Source organism: Tinamus guttatus, unplaced genomic scaffold, assembly GCF_059628265.1.
Source record: "Tinamus guttatus ecotype Peru unplaced genomic scaffold, ASM5962826v1 Tinamus_guttatus_pri_ptg000272l, whole genome shotgun sequence".
Classification (NCBI taxonomy): domain Eukaryota; kingdom Metazoa; phylum Chordata; class Aves; order Tinamiformes; family Tinamidae; genus Tinamus; species Tinamus guttatus.
The window spans coordinates 1862962-1882205 of NW_028288806.1; the positions used below are offsets into that span (position 1 = coordinate 1862962).

At 49.1% G+C, this 19244-nt stretch overlaps 1 protein-coding gene across 3 annotated transcripts in view; it reads left to right on the forward strand.

Annotated features, from left to right (window-relative positions):
* Positions 1-18953, forward strand: part of LSAMP (limbic system associated membrane protein) — a 952895-nt gene extending 933942 nt beyond the window's left edge. For 2 of the 3 annotated variants that reach the window (XM_088527273.1, XM_088527272.1), the window contains 2 exons: positions 2362-2397; positions 17787-18953. In XM_088527273.1, the coding sequence (XP_088383399.1) occupies positions 2362-2397; positions 17787-17884 (134 nt within the window). In that variant the 3' untranslated portion in view covers positions 17885-18953. The remainder of the gene's footprint in view (positions 1-2361; positions 2398-17786) is intronic. The other variant, XM_088527274.1, reaches the window with a different exon arrangement.
* Positions 18954-19244: the final 291 nt, after the last annotated feature.

A 19244-nucleotide genomic window follows, 5' to 3' on the forward strand; every position in this document is an offset into this window, starting at 1 on the left:
GGGTTCTATATAAAGAGCATTGGTATCCAAATAGTTAGGACTAGGTTGACCCAAGAATAATAACAGCTACCAATGTAGCCTACCAAGCACATTGAGGGGAGACCAATGTAGCCTACCAAGCATTTGAGGGGAGAGCGGTGGATGTCGTCTATCTCGACTTCACCAAGGCTTTTGACACCGTCCCTCACAACATCCTCCTGGGCAAGCTCCGGAAGTGTGGGATAGATGAGTGCACAGTGAGGTGGATTAGGAACTGGCTGGATGGCAGGGCCCAGAGAGTGGTGATCAGCGGTGCAGAGTCTAGTTGGAGGCCTGTAGCTAGCAGGGTCCCCCAGGGGTCAGTCCTTGGTCCAGTCCTGTTCAATTTATTCATCAATGACCTGGATGAAGGCACAGAGTGCTCCCTCAGCAAGTTTGCTGATGTTACCAAACTGGGAGGAGTAGCCGATACCCCAGAGGACTGCGCTGCCATCCAGAGGGACCTGGACAGACTGGACAACTGGGCGGTGAAAAACCTCATGAAATTCAACAAGGCCAAGTGCAAGGTCCTGCACCTGGGAAGGAGTAACCCCAGACACCAGTACAGGCTCGGGACCGACCTTCTGGAGAGCAGCTGTGTGGAGAAAGACCTGGGTGTCATGGTGGATGATAAGTTGACCATAAGGCAGCAGTGTGCTCTTGTGGCCAAGAAGGCCAATGGGATCCTGGGGGACATTAAGAAGAGCGTCTCCAGCAGATCGAGGGAGGTGATCCTGCCCCTCTACTCAGCCCTGGTGAGGCCGCATCTGGAGTATTGTGTCCAGTTCTGGGCTCCACAGTACAAGAGGGATGTGGAGCTGCTGGAGAGAGTCCAGCGCAGGGCTACAAGGATAATCAGGGGCCTGGAACATCTGCCCTATGAGGAGAGGCTGAGGGAGCTGGGCCTGTTCAGCCTGGAGAAGAGAAGGCTGAGAGGGGATCTAATCAGTGTCTATAAGTACCTCAAGGGAGGCAGTGAAGAGGATGGTGCTGGCCTCTTTTCACTGGTGGCCACCGACAGAACTAGAGGTAATGGCCACAAACTGAAACACCAAAAGTTCCACAGGAACTTAAGGAAAAATTTCTTAACAGTGAGGGTGACAGAGCCCTGGAACAGGCTGCCCAGAGAGGTTGTGGAGTCTCCTTCTCTGGAGATCTTCAAAACCCGCTTGGACACAGTCCTGTGCCACGTGCTCTAGGTGACTCTGCGTGTGCAGGGGCGTTGGACTAGATGATCTCTAGAGGTCCCTTCCAACCTTAGCCATTCTATGATTCTATGTCTATCAGTGGTGATCTTAACACTGTTTCCACAGGTAGGCCAGGAGGGAACTTGTTGCTCCAGGCCTGTCAGCTTTTGCTTAGTAGCCTATCTGTGCAGCTCTATCGACTGCGTAAAGGCCAGCCCCTGAGTAGGGATTTGTCTCAGTCAGGACAGGGTATCCAACAAGCACCAAAGGTAATGAAGGGAAACTCGCCGATTAGAGACAGTTCTAGGAGGGGCTTGTATTCCTGGTTCTGCTCCTAGTTGTGCAATTCAACATTTGACCCTGGGCAAATTGCTTCTTTGCTCTGTTAATCAACTGCACTATCTGTAAAATGGGATTAATGCTACTTTTTACCTCAGACTGGGGGTTCTGCTTCCTGATTTCACTCAGTGTCTGGGCAATACTTTGAGATCCTGGCATGGAAAAAGCAAAGTATGAAGTCAGCAGTAGCAATTTTCTGCTGTGATGAACAGCAAGAATGCATTGTTAAAAACATATAATCAAGCAGCTCTGCAAACTGTGTTCTTGTAGGAAGACAAAAGGCTTAAAAGAAACACACCACCCATGAGGCTTCAGCTGGGTGGATATTCCCATGCTCACGTCTTTGAGGGACCCGTCATTCACAAGAAGTCCATTGGGGAGAGGGTTCAGTGAAAGCAGTAGCTACAGGTGGAGGACTTCCACAGTTCACCTCTCTGCCAAAGCATAGCTTCCAGCAGAAGGTGTAGCTGAGAGGGGCTCTAGGGTGGTGGCATGAGTTTCCTGTGCTCTTTGAAAGCCAGAGGGATGATGTGGCCTATCAACTCCAATTTGCTTCACTGCAAGTGCTATTGCCTCTTGTTGTGTGGGTGTTATTTGTTTAGTTCTTCAAATTGCATCTGTCTGAATCCTAGTCCCAGAGGATGTTGATGTATATTAGGTGTATTGCTAGCAAAATGCTCTGCATAGGAAACCTATTGTAGTTCATCTGCTTTGAGGATGGACAACTTGATCAGGTTTGTAACTGCTGCTTGCTTGGTATGAAAAGTGGCTCATCCTTTCTCCTGCATGTTGCTTATTGTTTTTTTTCCCCCCTTAGAACGAGTTTTACCCACACTCCCCAATCCTTTTCCAGGTCAGTATATGTTTTATGTTAACGTAGCTCTCTAGCCGGGTCATTCTCCATCATCCTGATAAATACTAAGAGCTAGGGATGGGCAAAATAGTTCAGTAACATGGGAAAATAAGAGCTGTCCTCTTTCTTCTGCATGTCATTTGCTCCTTTCTCACCTTCCTTGTCCTTCCTCTTCCCCCTCCCTTTCCGCAAAACCAATCAGCTGAACAGAAACAACCTTTAGCCAAGCTTTGAGCCTCTGATGTTGTGTTCTCATCCAGGTCTGGATAGTCTTCAGCAAGGTTCAATTTGTCATCAGACGCACTACTAATATATATTCCAGTCCCAAGTTATCTTTACTTACATATTCTGACTTGGATGAAAAGCATAAGCAGACCTAAATCTTGCAGTGGAGGAGTGGTGGAGGGAACAAGTGAGCAGCTAAAAATTAAATTGCTAGCAAGAAGTTTTCATTCCAGTTGTGCAAACCATTCACAGTGAAACACCTTGTTCTGTCATTCCTCTATCAAACACACCCAGATACATCTGTCACACAGTACTGCATTTGAGGGACACAGCCTGAAAAGAAGCACAAGGTCAAAGCACATAAGATGGTGAGACGCTACTGTGACTGGTTTATTCCAAAGAGAGAAGCTATGAAGGAAATGGGAGTATTGGGTGTTTTCCACATCTCTGCCACATGCTATTCAAATATGTCTCAGGTCCAGGCAGCATGGCCAGCACTTGCATGAGATTTGGAGTTTGGATGCAACCTTGAGACTCTGCAAGAGTCCAGAGACTCTGCAGTTCCAGAAATGAGTCTCTTTCCAGGTATTTGAAACTAAACCAACAGTAAGGCAACCAGTTCCCTTAGTCACTTAAAAAAATGGTTTCCTTTGAACTCCTTCACATCTTTGTTTTACCACCATGCGATGAAGATATCAGTACTGAAGTCACCGGGATGTTCTGAGTTCCAAATAGTTAATGTCTGCACAGAGCTTTGACATGGAGTGTCCTTATGAACCCAGATTGCTTTGGGAAAGGGCACTTGCCCAAGTACAGCGCCTGCATGTACTCCCATGAAAAGAACAATAAATGCTGGGTGTTACATCAGCTCCATTTAACTACTCCCCTCTTTTTTCAAATGAAGCTCTGCTCTTGGCAACTTACGCTCAGGAATTGCCTATTTAAAAGGCAAATCTGCAAACACAATTAAAGAAAAGTACCTAAAAAAAAAGGAAGGAAAAAAAAAAAAAAGAAATCAAGCTACCATTAAAATTAAATCCCAGAGAGTGATTTGTAAATAACATTCAAGGAGCTGAGAAAAGTAGTAAAGTAGACCACTGGGAAACTAGCGTAGAAAAATAAATCCAATTAAACACCATTATCGTATGTGCTGCAAATGAAACTCGTGCTTGGATATGAAATTAAGGTTGCTGAGGCTGTTCGGGATGTAAGGTTTTGAGGAGTTCTCCTACTTTGGGTATTCTTTTTAAGCAAAATTTTCAATGGTAAATAATTTTGTCTGATGGAAAACCCAGGGCTCTTTCATTTTATGATTATTTTTATTATATATCCTTAAATTCCACAGACAGGCAATGTTCATTTTTTTCATAGCCAGCTCTGTTTACAGCAGGTTTTGAATTAGTAGCACATTAAGGTAAATGATAAAGCAAAAACTACAAATGAGCAAGGCCTAGATTTCCGTTCCAAATGCCCCTTCTAATCAGGCTGCCAAGGCCATCCTGCAGAGCTTTAGTCAATCCTTTAAGACACTCTACCCTCTGCCTTTGAAGTTTGGAGGGTTTTTTTTTCACATTTGACTGCTCCCTGTTCTCCTGAGAATGTCTTCAGGAACATCCGGGTATGACATAACTTCTGCAAGGAGGCTTCAGGAATTTGTGATGCCAAATACTGGGGTATCTTTGGTGAGCCAGAACATGTTAAGAGGATTTTACCAAGGGGGAAAAGTAGAATTTAAATACTCCAGGCCTCATTTGTTTTCTGAAAGCCCCAAGCAGCTTCCTTAATGTGGGCATTCAGAGCGGATACTGACACTTATCTCAAAGTTTGCTTTTCCTCCTCAGAGAAACCTTAGGCCTAAAGTTTTCTTGTTTGACTTTTTTTTTTTTTTCTCCCCAATGAGTTTATGTTCTGGGATGCAGTCCTCGGCTCTTAAACAAGCCTCTTCTCAGTGACCAGAATCATGTCCTGCTTCCTCTACCTCCCTCAATTTCATTTCTCTAAAGCCTCCATAACACTTTCCTACTTTTGAGCATTGATTTTAAAAAGAAGATGCTTGGGCATGGAGAACACTATACTTATAATAGCCATGGCTATCATTAGCTAGCTGCTGTGGAAACATGCTGCTTTCAGGCAAGAGGCTCAGAAGAAGCCTGCTATACTAAATACATGGGACTTGAATTTGATGAGGCTGTTTCCTAGAACGCTGGTGAAGCCCAGCTGATTCAGCTCTCGGCTGTGTACAGTCGTCCTTAGCACATTTTCCAGCTCTCTTGATTTTGTGGCAGGCCCCTAAAATTCCCTGTAATGTCTTCTGGGATCATGTCACATCATCCCATCTTCCTGCCTGCACTGTAACATCACATTGTAATGGGATGGCAAAAGGTCAGGATGTCATGGTGGGGATCTTTCTGCATCATGAAGAGGCTTTTCAAAGGAGTCTCCTCTGGAATGTGAGAATTTGCACATTCCCCAGAAAACGTGCCAAGGTCAGGGCCACTGGGATCTCTGCTGAGCCTCAAAGGCATCTGTTGCAGTTGTGGCACTAGCTCCATCTCAGTCCTCTGTCAGTCCTCAGCCTCAGCACTTAGAACACAGATGCCCCCGTGGTTACTAGGTGTCTACACAGAAATGTCTTAACCAAAGTGACAGGTTTCAAAACCCGTAAGTCTGCTGCCAGGAGTTTTGGGACCAAGGTTTACCACAGATTAATCAGTGGCCTTCTCAGACTGAAATATGGCTACCAGGACCTCAGCTGGTGCTTGCTTTGTGTCCCAGTGAGTGGCAACATCCAAAACCAGCTAGGCTAACTTGCAAGGGCATCATGCATTCAAGCTGATCTTTGCGACCTGGTCATCATCAACAGGATGACAAAAGACGTATAGCAGTAGTGTGTATAAAATTGGCGGAGGGGGAGGGAAAAGGAAAACAAGCAGTCCTGTCTTTCTGTCAAAAGGCAAACAGATTGGAGAATGACCCTGGATGGACTGTAGACCGTAGCTTAGTCTGCATTTAGCTGCAACCTGTACTGTCACTAATGCCTTTATCAGGAGGGTGGGAGCTGGGGGAAGGGAGGAAAGAGATGTTCATTTGGATCTGATGACCAGAGTGGAAAACACAGCTTGTTTTTTTTTTTTTTGTTGTTGTTGTTGTTGTTGTAACACTCTCTCAGCCCTCTTCCCTGCTTCCCTTCCCATGGAGGTCATAGCTGTGAGAACCGAAAAATATCTGATACAGTGATGACCTCCACTCATCGCTGCTCCCCGTTCAGTTCCTTGCGTGCATGCTCTTAGCGGTGCTGCTCTGCAGACAGCTCTCCCGTGAGCTGGTTCAGTTTTGGCAAAAGGTAAACATCTGAATATTTTGAAATTTAGGGGAAAAAGGTGGAAACATACATCAGACCATAAAGGGGGCTTGCTGACTATCAAGTAGCATTAGAAGAGCCCACAGGAACCTATCATCTCAGTGCAGTGTGGCCAGTTAAGAAACCCATCCATCTCTGAAATCCTCTCTCCCCCCTGAGACCAAAATTTGTTTACCCAGAGGGAGTCCAAGAAAGGGTCAGTGAAAACCCAAACCTTCACAACCTTTAAAATGATTCATTATTTGGTAGAGCTGAAGAAGCTGAAGCATAAGGAGGCCAAAATGTCCAAATTTGTCCTACTGTGACACAGAAATAACCAGCAGATGAAAGTAATGGTTGTAGGGACCAAGTATAGGAATGCATTTCTGGAGCCATTTGTATGTCAGGTATTTCTCTTAATTCTCAGACATTCAAGAGTACTTCACTGGGTGGTACTCACCGTGTTGTTGATGTGTATTTAACTAAGCAGAGAGAGCATGCCTCTGTCTTCCCTGAATGCTGGCTGATCTTTGGGCATCAGCATTTGTGGCAGAGCTCAGCTGGCATGCCCGCCACCCAGAACAGAAAGCTCAGCTCAAGGCTCACCTCGCTGCCCGCTGATGGTGTCCAGCCAGCTTTCCCCCAAAAGCGCCTTCTCACATGGTGAGTGCACAAGGGCATGACTCTGCAGAGTGGACACTCAGCCAGGCTGAACTTGCTGACATTTCAGGCCAAGGCAACAGGAAGGACATGAGAGAATGAAGAGGGAGGCAGACATTGGGCTATTTGCTTCTTGCCTCTTCATAGATATTGAGCAAGAGGTGACATTTTATCTTATTTTGACCATTCAGTTAAAAATGTCAAAGTCAAGCCAGATGTAATTATAGTGTAATGCAAAAGGGTTAGTGGGGATTTGTTGGCTTTCAGCTGGAAACACCACCTTACAGAAAAAAGAAATGCCAGTAATTATTTCTATTTCTATGGCTACTAACATTGCTTGGTATTTTTTGGATAGCAACAGACAGTTTCTGTTTGCTGATACTGTTTTCTAAAAAAAAAAAAAAAAAAAATCTGCTTCTTCCTACAAAAAAAAGAAAAGAAAAGAAACTAGCTTTCTTACAAGAAAAAGGGAAAGATAGGGAAAGGGAGGGGGGAGAGAGAGAGAGAAAGATGACTTTATTGCTTCATCTGCTTCTGTACTTTTTCTTCATTAATTTTAATTGAGAATGATTTATTCAAAATGAGCCACAGATTGCATATATTTGCATAACCCTCTCCAGTAGCAATGCTGTGGAGAATCCAGCAAGTGAGGAAGAGTACAAGCAGAGGCTAAGAGCTGAGACTGGAAGTCCAGAAAGGTATTCCTTAGAGCTAGGCCCTTGCACTGAGACAGCCAAGACATTTCAAGGTCTCTTTAGCCACGGGGGTGGCTTTGCTTGGTTGCAGCACGCAGGACAACACTGCGACATAGAGATGCAGACTCGAGCAGCCAGTGGCAGCGTGGAGGTTGGGTGAAGCCAGGCAGGGAACAATGCGCACAACTGCCCGGAAGAGATTAGCAACAAACTCATGGGAGAGCAACTGCCACGGAAAATCCGTTGTCGTGCAGGGATACGAATAGCCCTGGAGCTGTAGCACGCACAGGTTCCCCTGCAGAGCAGCACTCGTTGTACACAATGACTCTCCTGAGCCAGATATCCCAGCCTGGAGGATGCTCATGGCCTGATACCATCTGTATGCTAGGTGAGCTTCTGGAGCCACCAGCTGAACCTTCTCCCTTTTGGAGAAAGCTGTACCCACTGCACAGCTGTCGTGCCTCAATCCTTGCTCTCTTCCTCTGGCTCTTCTGACTTCCCTTGCTCAGCTGCCGGCCCAGCTAGCAAGAACTCAAGTGTGGAGGGCAGCAAGGAGGAAGGTGAAGAGCAGCCACCGTTTCCTTGATTTAATCCTTAAACCCACACAAAAATTCTCTCTCTAGGAAGAAAATGGCCAGGGAGCCATTCCCACCCTGATCCTCCTCCTCCACTTCCCTACTTTCCATTCCCACTGAAAACCACTGCAAGAATTTGCCTAACAAATTGGCCTTCCCCTCTGGTTATTGTCCCAAGTGAACAGTCTCTCCATTCACTAACCATGCTGGTAAGTCGGTCTGGGAAGCGGCAGGTTTATCTTCGCGGCTCAGGCGTTGCACCGGGCCTGCTCGCAAACCAGTTGCCATTCAATGCCTGCTCTGCTGTTGATAAAGCACATTACACATGGCTGGGCTTGCGTGATTAATACAGCTGCCTGAGCGCACTCTCTAAAAACAAAAACAGCCGGGAGATGGGAGGAAGGCGTGGGATTTGCGGGGGGGGGGGTGCACAGGGGAGAAAAGACCAAAAAAAAAAGGAAAGCAAAAAGCAAAAAACATTCTGTAGAAATCAGACTTGCAGAAAAAGCCAACTTCTGGCAGGCCTGCCCTGCCATGGGTAAGGAGACCTCTCAGCAGAGCAAAGAGGCCCAGGGGCATGGAGAGCAAAGGGGAACTGCTCTTGGCCCTTCCTCACCATCACCTGCCTATCCACTGCAGATCAGGGAAGGGATCCATGGGCAGGAGCAAGGGAAGGATGGCGTGAGGGATCAGGTCGCGGGAACGATGCGTTGTTACGGTGGGTGTTATAGATAGGCATGCACATTGGCACATGGGCACACAAACGGTACAGGTGGCCGTGGTCTTCAGGGCAGGAGAATAACCTTGTGCTGGTCACTCTCCACGCTCGTTTATTTCTCCTCCTGCTCCCTCACCTGCACGGACGCCCTTCCCGCAGACCCTCCTTCTGCATTTCTGCTCACAGCCCACCCATCTCGTATACACTACCCAGAAAAGCATGTGGAAAAGCACTGCAGGGACAAAGTGGGTAAACAAACATACATAAAGCTGATGAAAATATTAATTTTTCAAGAGGCTCAAGAGGCTTCTGATTAACAAGCTGGCTTCCTAGGACTGTTTGCACTCAGGTTGAGAAGGGACATGTTGTCCATAGCTGGCTGTTCCCTAATGAGAAGCCAAGCCGCATACTGCTGTCGCCTTTGGTCTGCCGAGGAGAGGGAGCAGTGCCCATGGGTGTGCTGGAGGTCTGAAGAGGGGGAGGAATTTCCATATCCTCAGAAAGTGCAAGCAAAGAGGAAAAGCGTAGCTCTCCCCTGTGACCCTGTGCTACATATTTTTCGTATCTTTTGCTTGTAGGATGAGCGTCTTCATGGATGATATGAAGACAAGGGGGTTGGAAGTAACTGATTTTGTATCAGTAGTTTACCAAGGGTTTCTTTCTTTTTTTGTTTCTTTTTTAAAGTCTCCTGCAAGAATGAAAAGGGTGAGAGGATTTTTTTTTCTCAACTGTGAGAAAATACTGGGATATTTTGATATCTACAGAACAGATCTCGTAGTGAAGTACTTGAAACATACTGGTCTTCTAGTCACCACCAGCCTCATTGATCAGGATAATAGCTCAGTTCTAGCATAGCAGTACCATAAACCAGCTCAAGGCTAACTGGTATAAGCAGTCATCTCTTGAATGCTTAGAAAGACATGGAGAAATACAGTCATGGGGATAGTCTTTAGGCCTCGGGACAGGATGGGTGAGCTCCATTACAGAGTGAATCTTCACTGAAACACAGGGAATGATAGATGAGTGCATAATACACCAGGAATGAGCTCCAAAACATGGAGAAGAACTGTTCAGTGCTAAAAATATACATGAGCCAATTCTGGAAGACATTAAACAGTGTGCTAAGATTGACACCAGAGACATTTCCTTAATCTTATTGGAGAGCTGCTAGAAGACATCCTCCCTAGTTTATACATTGGAACTTCTGCTTCTAGAAAAGTGAAGTTACTGACGGTGCAGTAAGAGTCAAATTTTAATGACAGGAGCAGAACCCCTACCAGTAAAGACTCTCCAGATATTAGCTGGTAGTGAAAACAGGGTACAAGCAAGTAATGAACAAAACAATTTGAACATTTGAGAGCAAGGAGTGCAAATCATGTCCTCCTCTCCAAAGGGGAGCAGGAAAGAAAAAAGCCAAAAAAAAAAAAAAGAAAAGCCAGACGAACCCAAGTTAAGTAGAAGCTGCTAATCCCTAAAGCCTCAGAGCAGAGTGCAAAGCCTTGGAAGAAAGAAATTAATAACTTTCAAAGTATGACCTTGAAAATGGAATTAACAGTATTCCTTCCTTTTAAGCCTTCATGATAATAAAGATTTCATCTTCTGAAACCCAGGCAAGAGAGTCAACAGACTAGAAAAATGACTTCCTGCAGAGGCTCTGGCAAGTGCAAAACCTCAGACCCATCCAGGGCCCAGGGGAGTGAGATGAGAAAGAGAGACCTTTTATATTGCAGAACCCCTTTTCCTTGCTTCTTTTTCTTTGGTGATAGTTTTTCATTCCTCTCACCCCATTCATTTTTGGTCATTTCCTTTGCTCAAGAAGCATGACTCTGGCCTTCACTTAGAGTAGGCCTCTCAACAGCACAGAGCCCAGAACTGCTCAAGATGCAAAACACTTTGAAAAACAGCATCCCAGCTCCACTTGGGCTGTCATCACCCTGTTTCACACCACAGGCAAGTCCTCCTAGCCTGTTCCATGCATCCTCTTGGCCTTGACTTCAGAGGACGACCGATGCTCCTCTCATGCTTGGGTTTGCCTTGCACTGTCTGGAGGGATCCCAAGGGCACGTTCACCAAAGTGCGTAAGGAGCCCATGACTTTCTGATGCCCTTTGAAGTGTCCCCATGGGCTTTCCTCCATCAGTGCTGCAGACGTACCAAGTCCTGGTCTCTTAGTGTGAGTAAAAGAATAATCAGGGCCCTGCTTTCTCTTTTCCTGTCTCCATTTTGCTTTCCTCATATGGAAGGACCCAAGGTTTAGTGGGAAATTCCGTATTAGTGAATGTGGCAGTGAATCACATATAGGTCATTTCTGTGCAGGCTGGAGCGCAATTTTGCGCTTTAGGTATAAGCCAGCTATGTATCTGCTTGTTGCTTACAGCTCAAACCACCCTTTTTAAAGGTCTGTCGTGCAAAGCCGGGAAGCCATAGGTTTGATTTCTAGTGTCAGCGATCACATTGTTCACAGCACTCGGGTGCCTGGCTCTGCGCAGCCAAATGCATTTGCCCCTGGGCCTGGCCGCATGAGGCTGTTCAGCGGTGGTGATGTGGGCACTGCAGCCAGCTTCAGCTCCCGATTTCAGGAGAGCCTTGGGTGCCCAGGCAGCCCGTGCTGCACAAGGGAGCTAGGAGCAGCGAGGGGACAGCAGGAGCGATCTCGGTTACGCCGTGCGCTACATGTTCTGCAAGCCTGGGCGCTAACGAGAACCAGGGCTCTCCCCTTGCAGACCCCTCGCAGCTCGGGAGCCTTTTGGCGCGCGGGGCTGCCCGGTGATGCGGGTCCCCTTGGCTTTTCCTCTGCCTTCGGCTGCCACCTCGTGGGAATGAGGTGTGTGACAGCGCGCGGGAGCCGGGAGCAGCCACGCAGGGCTCCGCGCAGCCTCCGCCGTGCCGGAGCGAACCTGGGGCGAACGAGGCGGGCGGGACTCACAGCAGCTGCATACAGGAATTGGCATCCCTTCTTTATTATTATTATTCCAGTAGTTTATTCTTCCCTTTGCATTTGTACTGATAGCTCCCTCTTTCCACAAGTGTCATTTCCTGGCACCTGCCTCTTCCCCATCCTCTCCCCTGCGTCCTGTGATCTGGGCTTGCTTTCCAGCCTTACCTATCCAACCTGCATACTCACGTTAGCTCGTACGCTTCTCCACCCCAGCCTGGAAGCATCTTCTGCTCTTGTCTGCTTCAAAATCCTGAACGGAGTGTGCCCAAATTTCAATTGCAGACTTCCTCTGCTATGGCTGCCTGTGCTGTGGCCGTGCAGGCGGTGCAGGAGTGATGCTCTGCGTGTAACCTGAATCCATATTACCCCTTTCTTACATACACCACCACGGTGATTTCCCCTTTCTTACCTACACCCTCTTCCATGCGCCTATGATGCCCCCGCTCGTATCCATCCCCTCTTCACACAGCCCCAGCCCTGGAGGAGATGTACCCTCCATGGGGGCAGTGCCAGCCATGAGGTGGATATAGGGGCCTCTCAGCACTTAAGCCAAGTCCATGTGGGCCAGTGCCTCGTAGCAGTACAGATCCATGGGTGGAAGGTAGGAGAAAAGGCACCCGCAAAGCACAGATGTAGAAGTCTGCCTCCCTGACAGTGATTGCTGCAGCTAGACTGGTCTCTGGAGCCTCGGCCTGTGCCACGGGGGAGGCACTGCTGGGAGTTGCTTAAGCCACAGGGGCACTATATCAAGTCCTCTGACAATAAAAAAGTGTGCTCCCTTTAACCTCCTGCATAAAACCCAGGGAGGCCTCAGCAACAGCCCTGCTCCAGCTTTGGTGCAAAGACCTGCAGCTGTGCAGTGTGGGACCTGAGAGCTCAGTGACCTCCAATCCGATAGCAATGCACAGCTTTTTTCTTACGGGTTTCCTTGGCAGAAAGTTCTGATTCCTGCAGAGATGTGAACATCAAGGGCCTAAAGCCCTACAGAGCATAACAACCAAATTTGACATGTGGCTGTAACATCGCTGCTGTAGAAACTGAGGGAGTTTGTGGATACGCAAGTGTTCAGGGAGCCTAGAAGTGCCTGGGTAAGTTCAGGGAGACAAGACCGAATCTATCAAATGCTATGAAGTGTGTGTACAACTGGTTCAGGACAACGCCACGCCAGCGGAGGCTCAGGGAGAATTTCAGGCCAATGTCAGGGCATGCTGGCCTGTGCTTGCACACTCCTCCCTCACTAGGGACCTTCTGGAGTGCGGTACAGTGGGCAAGACTGCTGGCCTGCTCCAGTGGAACAGCTTTCCTGTGGTTTGCTGCTCCCTGAGGCAGGCTGGGTCTTAAGGAACAGAGCAGCTCTCAGCTTCGTTATCTTGCTGCTGTGTTTCTTTTTTTTTTTCTCCTGTGAAAGTGAGGAGCACCCTGCTTTCCCTGCCACCACTATTCACCCATGTCCCAGCACCCTTTTTCCCCTGATCTTTCCTACACCACTCACAGGAGAAGGAGCAGGCCTGAAAAGACAAGACCCCGGTGCCACTGCAAGGCTCTGGGCCAGAAATATGTTCTCAGGAAGCATCATCAGCTTCATTTCTTTACATTATTATTATTATATAATACATAACACTCTTCCTCCTCAAGCCTTTTTCTCAGACACAGCATAACTATTTTGGCTGATGTTTTTCAGCTTAAAATCAGCCCAAGGAGCAAGCACCCAGCAAGGGAATATTCCACCTGCCCTATCAGTGCTTGTAAAGTAATAAGCAAATAGGGCCATATAACGGGAAAGGCCAGGCAGCCTTAGCAATAACTGGAGCCACCAGCCCTGCTTATATGCCAGGCTGATAAAGCTCAGCTTAAGCAGCACACTTGACATGAGCACTTGCAGCTAGTCTTCAGAGGAGTGGAAGGTCTTGCATGCAGGAGGGTGAGACAGTAGGTGAGATCATGGACATTTGTTGGGACCCCTGGCTCAGAGCCTGGGGCTGTTCTCCCACAAATGTCGGGAGAAGCCCTCAGGAGCAGCTCTGCATGAGCCCTTGTGTGTGTGTGGGCACTGCTGTGTATTTGCTGTGGTTGCTTTTCAGGTCAGACATGGTTGCTATAGGAAGAGGTGTTGGGTTAGGGTGGTCTCACCGTTCCTTTCAGCACTAATCTACTGCTCTAAAGCTTGGCCAAGGCCACCTCATGCCCTGACACCAGTGTGAATCACCCAGAAACATGTTGTGAGGTTCCCCAGGAGGCCACTGTAGCACATTCGGTCAGTGTGACCGCACTCCAACTGTATTTGCACCAGTCCACAAAGAGGGACACAGTCACGTTGCCTCTGCCCATTTTCGCTCTGCTTGTTCCTGGCTCGATTAATGGGATCCAACCCATTTAGCTGTTTGGGGCTTGGGGATCCTTCAGGGTGTATTTGTGAAAAGCTGCCAGGCATTCATATGAACTCATCATCAGGAACCCATTTCCTTGCTTGGCAACAAGGAAGGAAACCTGCCCCCTTCAAAATGATCGCAGGTTCATGAACTCGCCGGCGCTGCCCTGGAGATTAGCTCACAGAGGAAACTCCCACGGCACCGGCTCAAGGTTACGGCGCTGGGAGACTGCAGAGAAAGTGACAGCTGTTGGCCACCCTTCCCTGCCCCTTGTGCCCTTTAACCGAGACTACTCCCTGTTTTGGGGCACGGGGAAGTGGGTCTTTGGGGAAGACATGCGCATCGCAGAGGTTGCTGGCCCAGACGCCACATAGAGCAGCCTGAGTTTGAACCTTTGCTGTGCCATGGTGCGCACCCGGCGCCTTGCAGCCAGGCACGGATGGGTTGCTCCCTCCTAGAGGTTCTCCGTCAAACGCATCGCGTGCACGCGGCCGGCGGGACCCCGCCAGAACTGCGTTTGAGGGAACAGTGTCCCCCTTAGAGCAGCACTAGACTCCAGGCGTGTCTCCCTCAGCTCCCCTTGCGCAGGGACACCCGGCCTGCGCCCGTGGGGCTGCACCCGTGGGGTTACCCGCCGTGGGGCTGCGGCCCACGGAGCGCGCCCGGGTGGCCGCCAGGGGGCGACAGAGACCGCGGGATGCGGGTGCGCGAGCACGCCCGTGTGCGTGGGGCGCTCTGCGGGCGTGTGTATATATGTGTCTGTGTATGTGTGTGTATATATATATATATATATATATATGTATGTGTGTACAGGTGTATGTGCGTGTGAGCGTACCCATGTGCACGGAGCTGTGGGTATTTGTGTGTGCAGGTGTATGTGTGTATGTGCGTGTGAGCATACCCATGAGCATGGGCTCTGTGTGTGTGTGTGTGAGACTGTGTCCGTGTGCATGGGGCTGTATGTATGTGTATGGGTGTGTAAGTGTGCATGAGGCTCTATGTATGTGTGTGCATGTACGTTTAAGCATGCCCATGTGCTTGGGGGCTCTATTTATTTGTGTATTTGTGCACTTGCATGTGGTGCTGTGATCAGTATGTGTGCTGAGGGTGAGGGGTGTGTGCATGTTTTTGGGAGGGAATATACTCTTGCATCTGTGGAGGGAGTAGTGGGAATGTGTGCATTCACATGTGTGTGCATGTATGTGCATGCATGTGTGTGCACACATGTGGGATGCATGTGTGTGTGCTGAGTATGGATATGTGCGTTGGAGTGGATGTACATGCACACATACATGTGCATGAGCATGTGTGGGGGTGTTACACGTGTAATTGCACTGACTGTGCACGGGTGTGTGTTTGATGCTGCTGTGGGTGAGTTGGTTGGGAATGTCCATGCTGTGGGCATGGACAGTCACCCACAGAGGTGCCGCAGCACCCACTTGTGCACATGCACAGGCACAAACTCTCCCCACGGCAAGAGTAAGGCTCTGTGCACAGGGACTAAATAAAATAGCTAGAGTTATTTGAAAATAGATATTATTTCTTGCTGAAAATGTCACTCCAAGCATGAATTTTACTCTTTTTAAATATTTTTTCTTTTTTCTTTTTTTTTGGCTCTTGAGTAATACATCCCCCACAGCATGAATGTTCAACATTCCCCAGATCTGTTTCAGTTTTTATCTTAACCTCCTTGCATCTTTAAAATCCATCTCAGCGTAAATTCCTCTAGCTCCCCTGTAACATGTGGAGATCTCCTCCAGCTTCCAGGGTTATATGCAGGTGCTGCATGGTGAAACAGGCACTGGGGTGACCCTCTCCTTCAGCACCATGCCATGCTACACCACCCCATCCCTCATATACAGTCCAGAGTCTTGCCCACGTGTGTATTAAGGCAGTGCTATCCAAGCAAGGCCAAGCATACATGCAGTCCTAGGTGGGTACTGCATGCCTCCAAATGCGCATCCCTTAGCTTGGATGGCGTGTGTGCCCCACACGTGTCAAGGGTTGGTGGCCCCTTGCACCTTCACTGACAGAGTGCAGGTCCAACTGTGTAGCTCTCCCAGCTGCATCCGCGTGTGTCTTAGACAAACAGTATTTTAGCCAAATAGTAAGACTGTGATGCATGAAAACTGTGGGCAGCAGACATGATTTGTGGGTCCAGGGAGACCTCTTGGGGACCTCCCAACTACTGACTTGGGATGCAAATGGTCTCCAAGAGCCTCCCCTCCCCAATTAATTACCCATGACAGATGCTCTCTCTGAGAAATAGGTCCTGGTAGGTCCCTTTACTGAACTTGAGTATTTCTGAATTCAGAGAAGGGGGAAGTGCCTGTTGCCTAAAACAAGAAGCAAAACCCATTCTTGTATGAGCAAGGACTAATTGAAATAAAGGAACCAAAAACGGAATATAATCTGTCTGCACAATTCAGCAAATGTTGCTGTAATAAAGAAAGAATAAGGGTCAGGGCACAAACAGCAGATGCAGCGAGTAGAGGGCTACATTAGGAAGAAATCACGCAGGTGAAAGTGCTGCAGAATTTCAGGGACTCCGGGGACATCTTCCTTGGATTTGCTTCCTTTTGGTGCCCAGCTAGGATTTAATAGCAACCGCGAGGCTGAGCAGGGCTGCGGAGCCGCTGCTCCACCCAGCAGCAAAGAGCTCTTTGTCTGGCGAGGTCCGTAGGCTGGGAGATAGAGCGATTGCCCCTCCGTCCCCCTGGGCTGTCCAGAAAGGAGCTGGTTTTCCCTGCCCTCCATTAGAAATAGCTCCGTCTGCCTCATCGGCGCGTCTTCCTGCACAGCAGAGAGGGTCACGATGGATGGCATTACGCCCGTGCCTACATTTCAGCGTCTTCCCACACCCTTCTCTGTAAAACACTGCATGTATATATGTGTGCATACATATAGGAATGTGTGTATATATAAATATATATGTGATGAGCATGCATTTATGAAATGACAGCCACGAATGCATCCCTGTCCTGTTTTTTTTTAAAAAAGAAAGAAAGGAAGGAAAAGGCTGCCAAGGCTTGGTATTGCAGTGTGAATTTAAAGCAGCATCCCTGCCTTAAAAGCCTTCCTGAGAAGAAAAGCCCATAAATGAGCGGATGAATGAGAGGGTGTCAGGAGCGCTAGCACTTAGTATTCCTGGAGCGAGCCTGCGTTATTTGTTGCTGCAGCAGAGCGCTCGCTCCCCGCCTCCCCAGCCGCGCGCTCGCGCATCCCGGTGCGCTTCCCACCCGGTAGGAGAGCACAGCCCCCCGGCACGGCATGGCCCGGGGGTGCCGTGCCACGGGAAACGCACCCTCGGTGCCGATGAGGAACCCGATCCTTGCGGGGGGGAGGAGTCCCGTGTTTTATTGATCGGCCCCCGGTGATGGATGGGCCCCCAAGGAGCCGCTGTCTGGCTGCAAGCAGGCGCTCAGCGGCGCGCAGCACTGTGAGGAGCCCTGGCACAGAGCGGCCGCCCGAGGAGGAGGCCGCATGGCGCAGGGACGGGCTGGGGGCAGCAACGGAGCAGCCGCTGTGGCCGAGCGCCTGGGCACGGTGGCTGCCCGCAGGACGGGCCCTGGGCCTGTGCATCCTCCTGCCTCCAGGCTCTCTGAATCAGCCATCGCTTTGGGAAAGCTGCCCAAGGCCGGAGCCGTGCGCAGGAGGGGAAGCAGGTCGGTAGCTGGCGGGCTGGCGAGGAGAAGCTCTGGGAGCTTCCAGTTGCACCGGACCAGGCTTCATCTGCAATGTCCGTCCCACTCTGCAGCCCCAGGGCCGGCCTTGCCTTTGGAGCGTGCGTCTGTGTCCCTGTGTAACCTGCTCCCTCCCCACCCTTCATGTAACCTCGTGCTCTTTTCTCTTCCTTCTCGCACCCTGCAGGACCCGGCACGGGGAGAGTAGACAGCGGCTCCGTGAGCTTGGCCGTCCCACTGTGGCTGCTGGCAGCATCCCTGCTCTGCCTACTCAGCAAATGTTAATACAGATCAGAATTTAAAATAATAATAATAATAATAATAATTAAAAAAAACACAACACGACGACGAACAACACACAAAAAACGCGTTTTACAGGAGACAGAGCGAAGAAAAGGGAGAGAGAGAAAGAAGGAGAGAAAGAGAGAGAGAGGACTGTTTCTTTCACAACATTTGTGCGTTCAGGAGTGAAGAGGGGGGAGAGGAAAAAAAAATCACAGCCAAGACGACTCAGCACCATTTATTCTGAATGCCGACAAGCCGGCTCTCACGGCACCGACCATCGAGGAGGCAACATGAAGCAAGGGAGAGAACAGAGCGCCAGCAAGGGTTGTGTCGCCGGAGGACGCTGCCATGTACACGGACCAGCAGGCCCCACAGAGCCCATCAAACAGGAGATCCCTTTTCTTTTCTCTCCTCCTTCCTCTTTTCCCTGCTCCCTCCTTCACCCTACTCCTTTCCTCTGCTGAAAGCAGTCTTTGCTTTGGTGATTGTAGCCACTTATCTTTTTGGATGCCCTTGGTCATTTTTGTGAGCTGATGCTCAGCCAGTTCATACTTTTGCAGAAAAAAAAAAAGGAAAAAAAAAAAAAGGCAAACAAACCCAGAGCAAGTCATCTGACGCTCTCTACACGCTGGCGTCCTGTGAAGAACCCCTTCCTCTCTTCAGTTCATCCTGTGCACCCGGCCCTTGCTAAAGCCCTTCTTTCCCATACCCTCCTCCTTGCAGCATCATGCTCTCTGGCCTGAACTAAAGCTGTGTCGGCTCTACTAAAAGCCTATTTTTATTTTTTAATTTTAATTCTCTTGCTCTGCCCCTCAATCTGACCAGGGGTCTTTCTCTTTCCCCAGTGTATGTGTGCGTGTGTGCATGCGTGCAGGTGCGTATGTGTCTGTCCTCTCTCTCTCTCTTTTTCTCTTTCTCTCTCTCCCTCACACTTGCTCTTGCTCTCTCTAAGCATGCAAAAGGAACAGTCCATGTGTACATATGCTCATCCTGCTGTAGATTACGTCCTGCCTTGTAAGTGTGAGACGCGATGCTGAGAGATCACTGGGGCAGAGAAGAGGGGTGAGGAGAGCGGGGCAGTTGCAGCACAGGCTCCCCCGGAGTGCCCTCTCCAGCATCCTTGCTGGCTTTTCCAGTCCTGGCCCTCTTGCTTGCAAGAGTCAGTCTGCATCCTTTTTTTTAACCCCTTTTTTTCCTGTCCCACCAGCACCTGCCTGGCACTCAGCCTCCAAGTATCAGCACAGCAGCTCCAGTGCTTGCACATGTGCATGTGGATGTGTGCACTTGTCCAGAAAAGGAAAAGAAAGCCAGTGTGACCTGCGGGACCATGGCATGCAGAGGGCAGGTGCCCGCTCCTCCT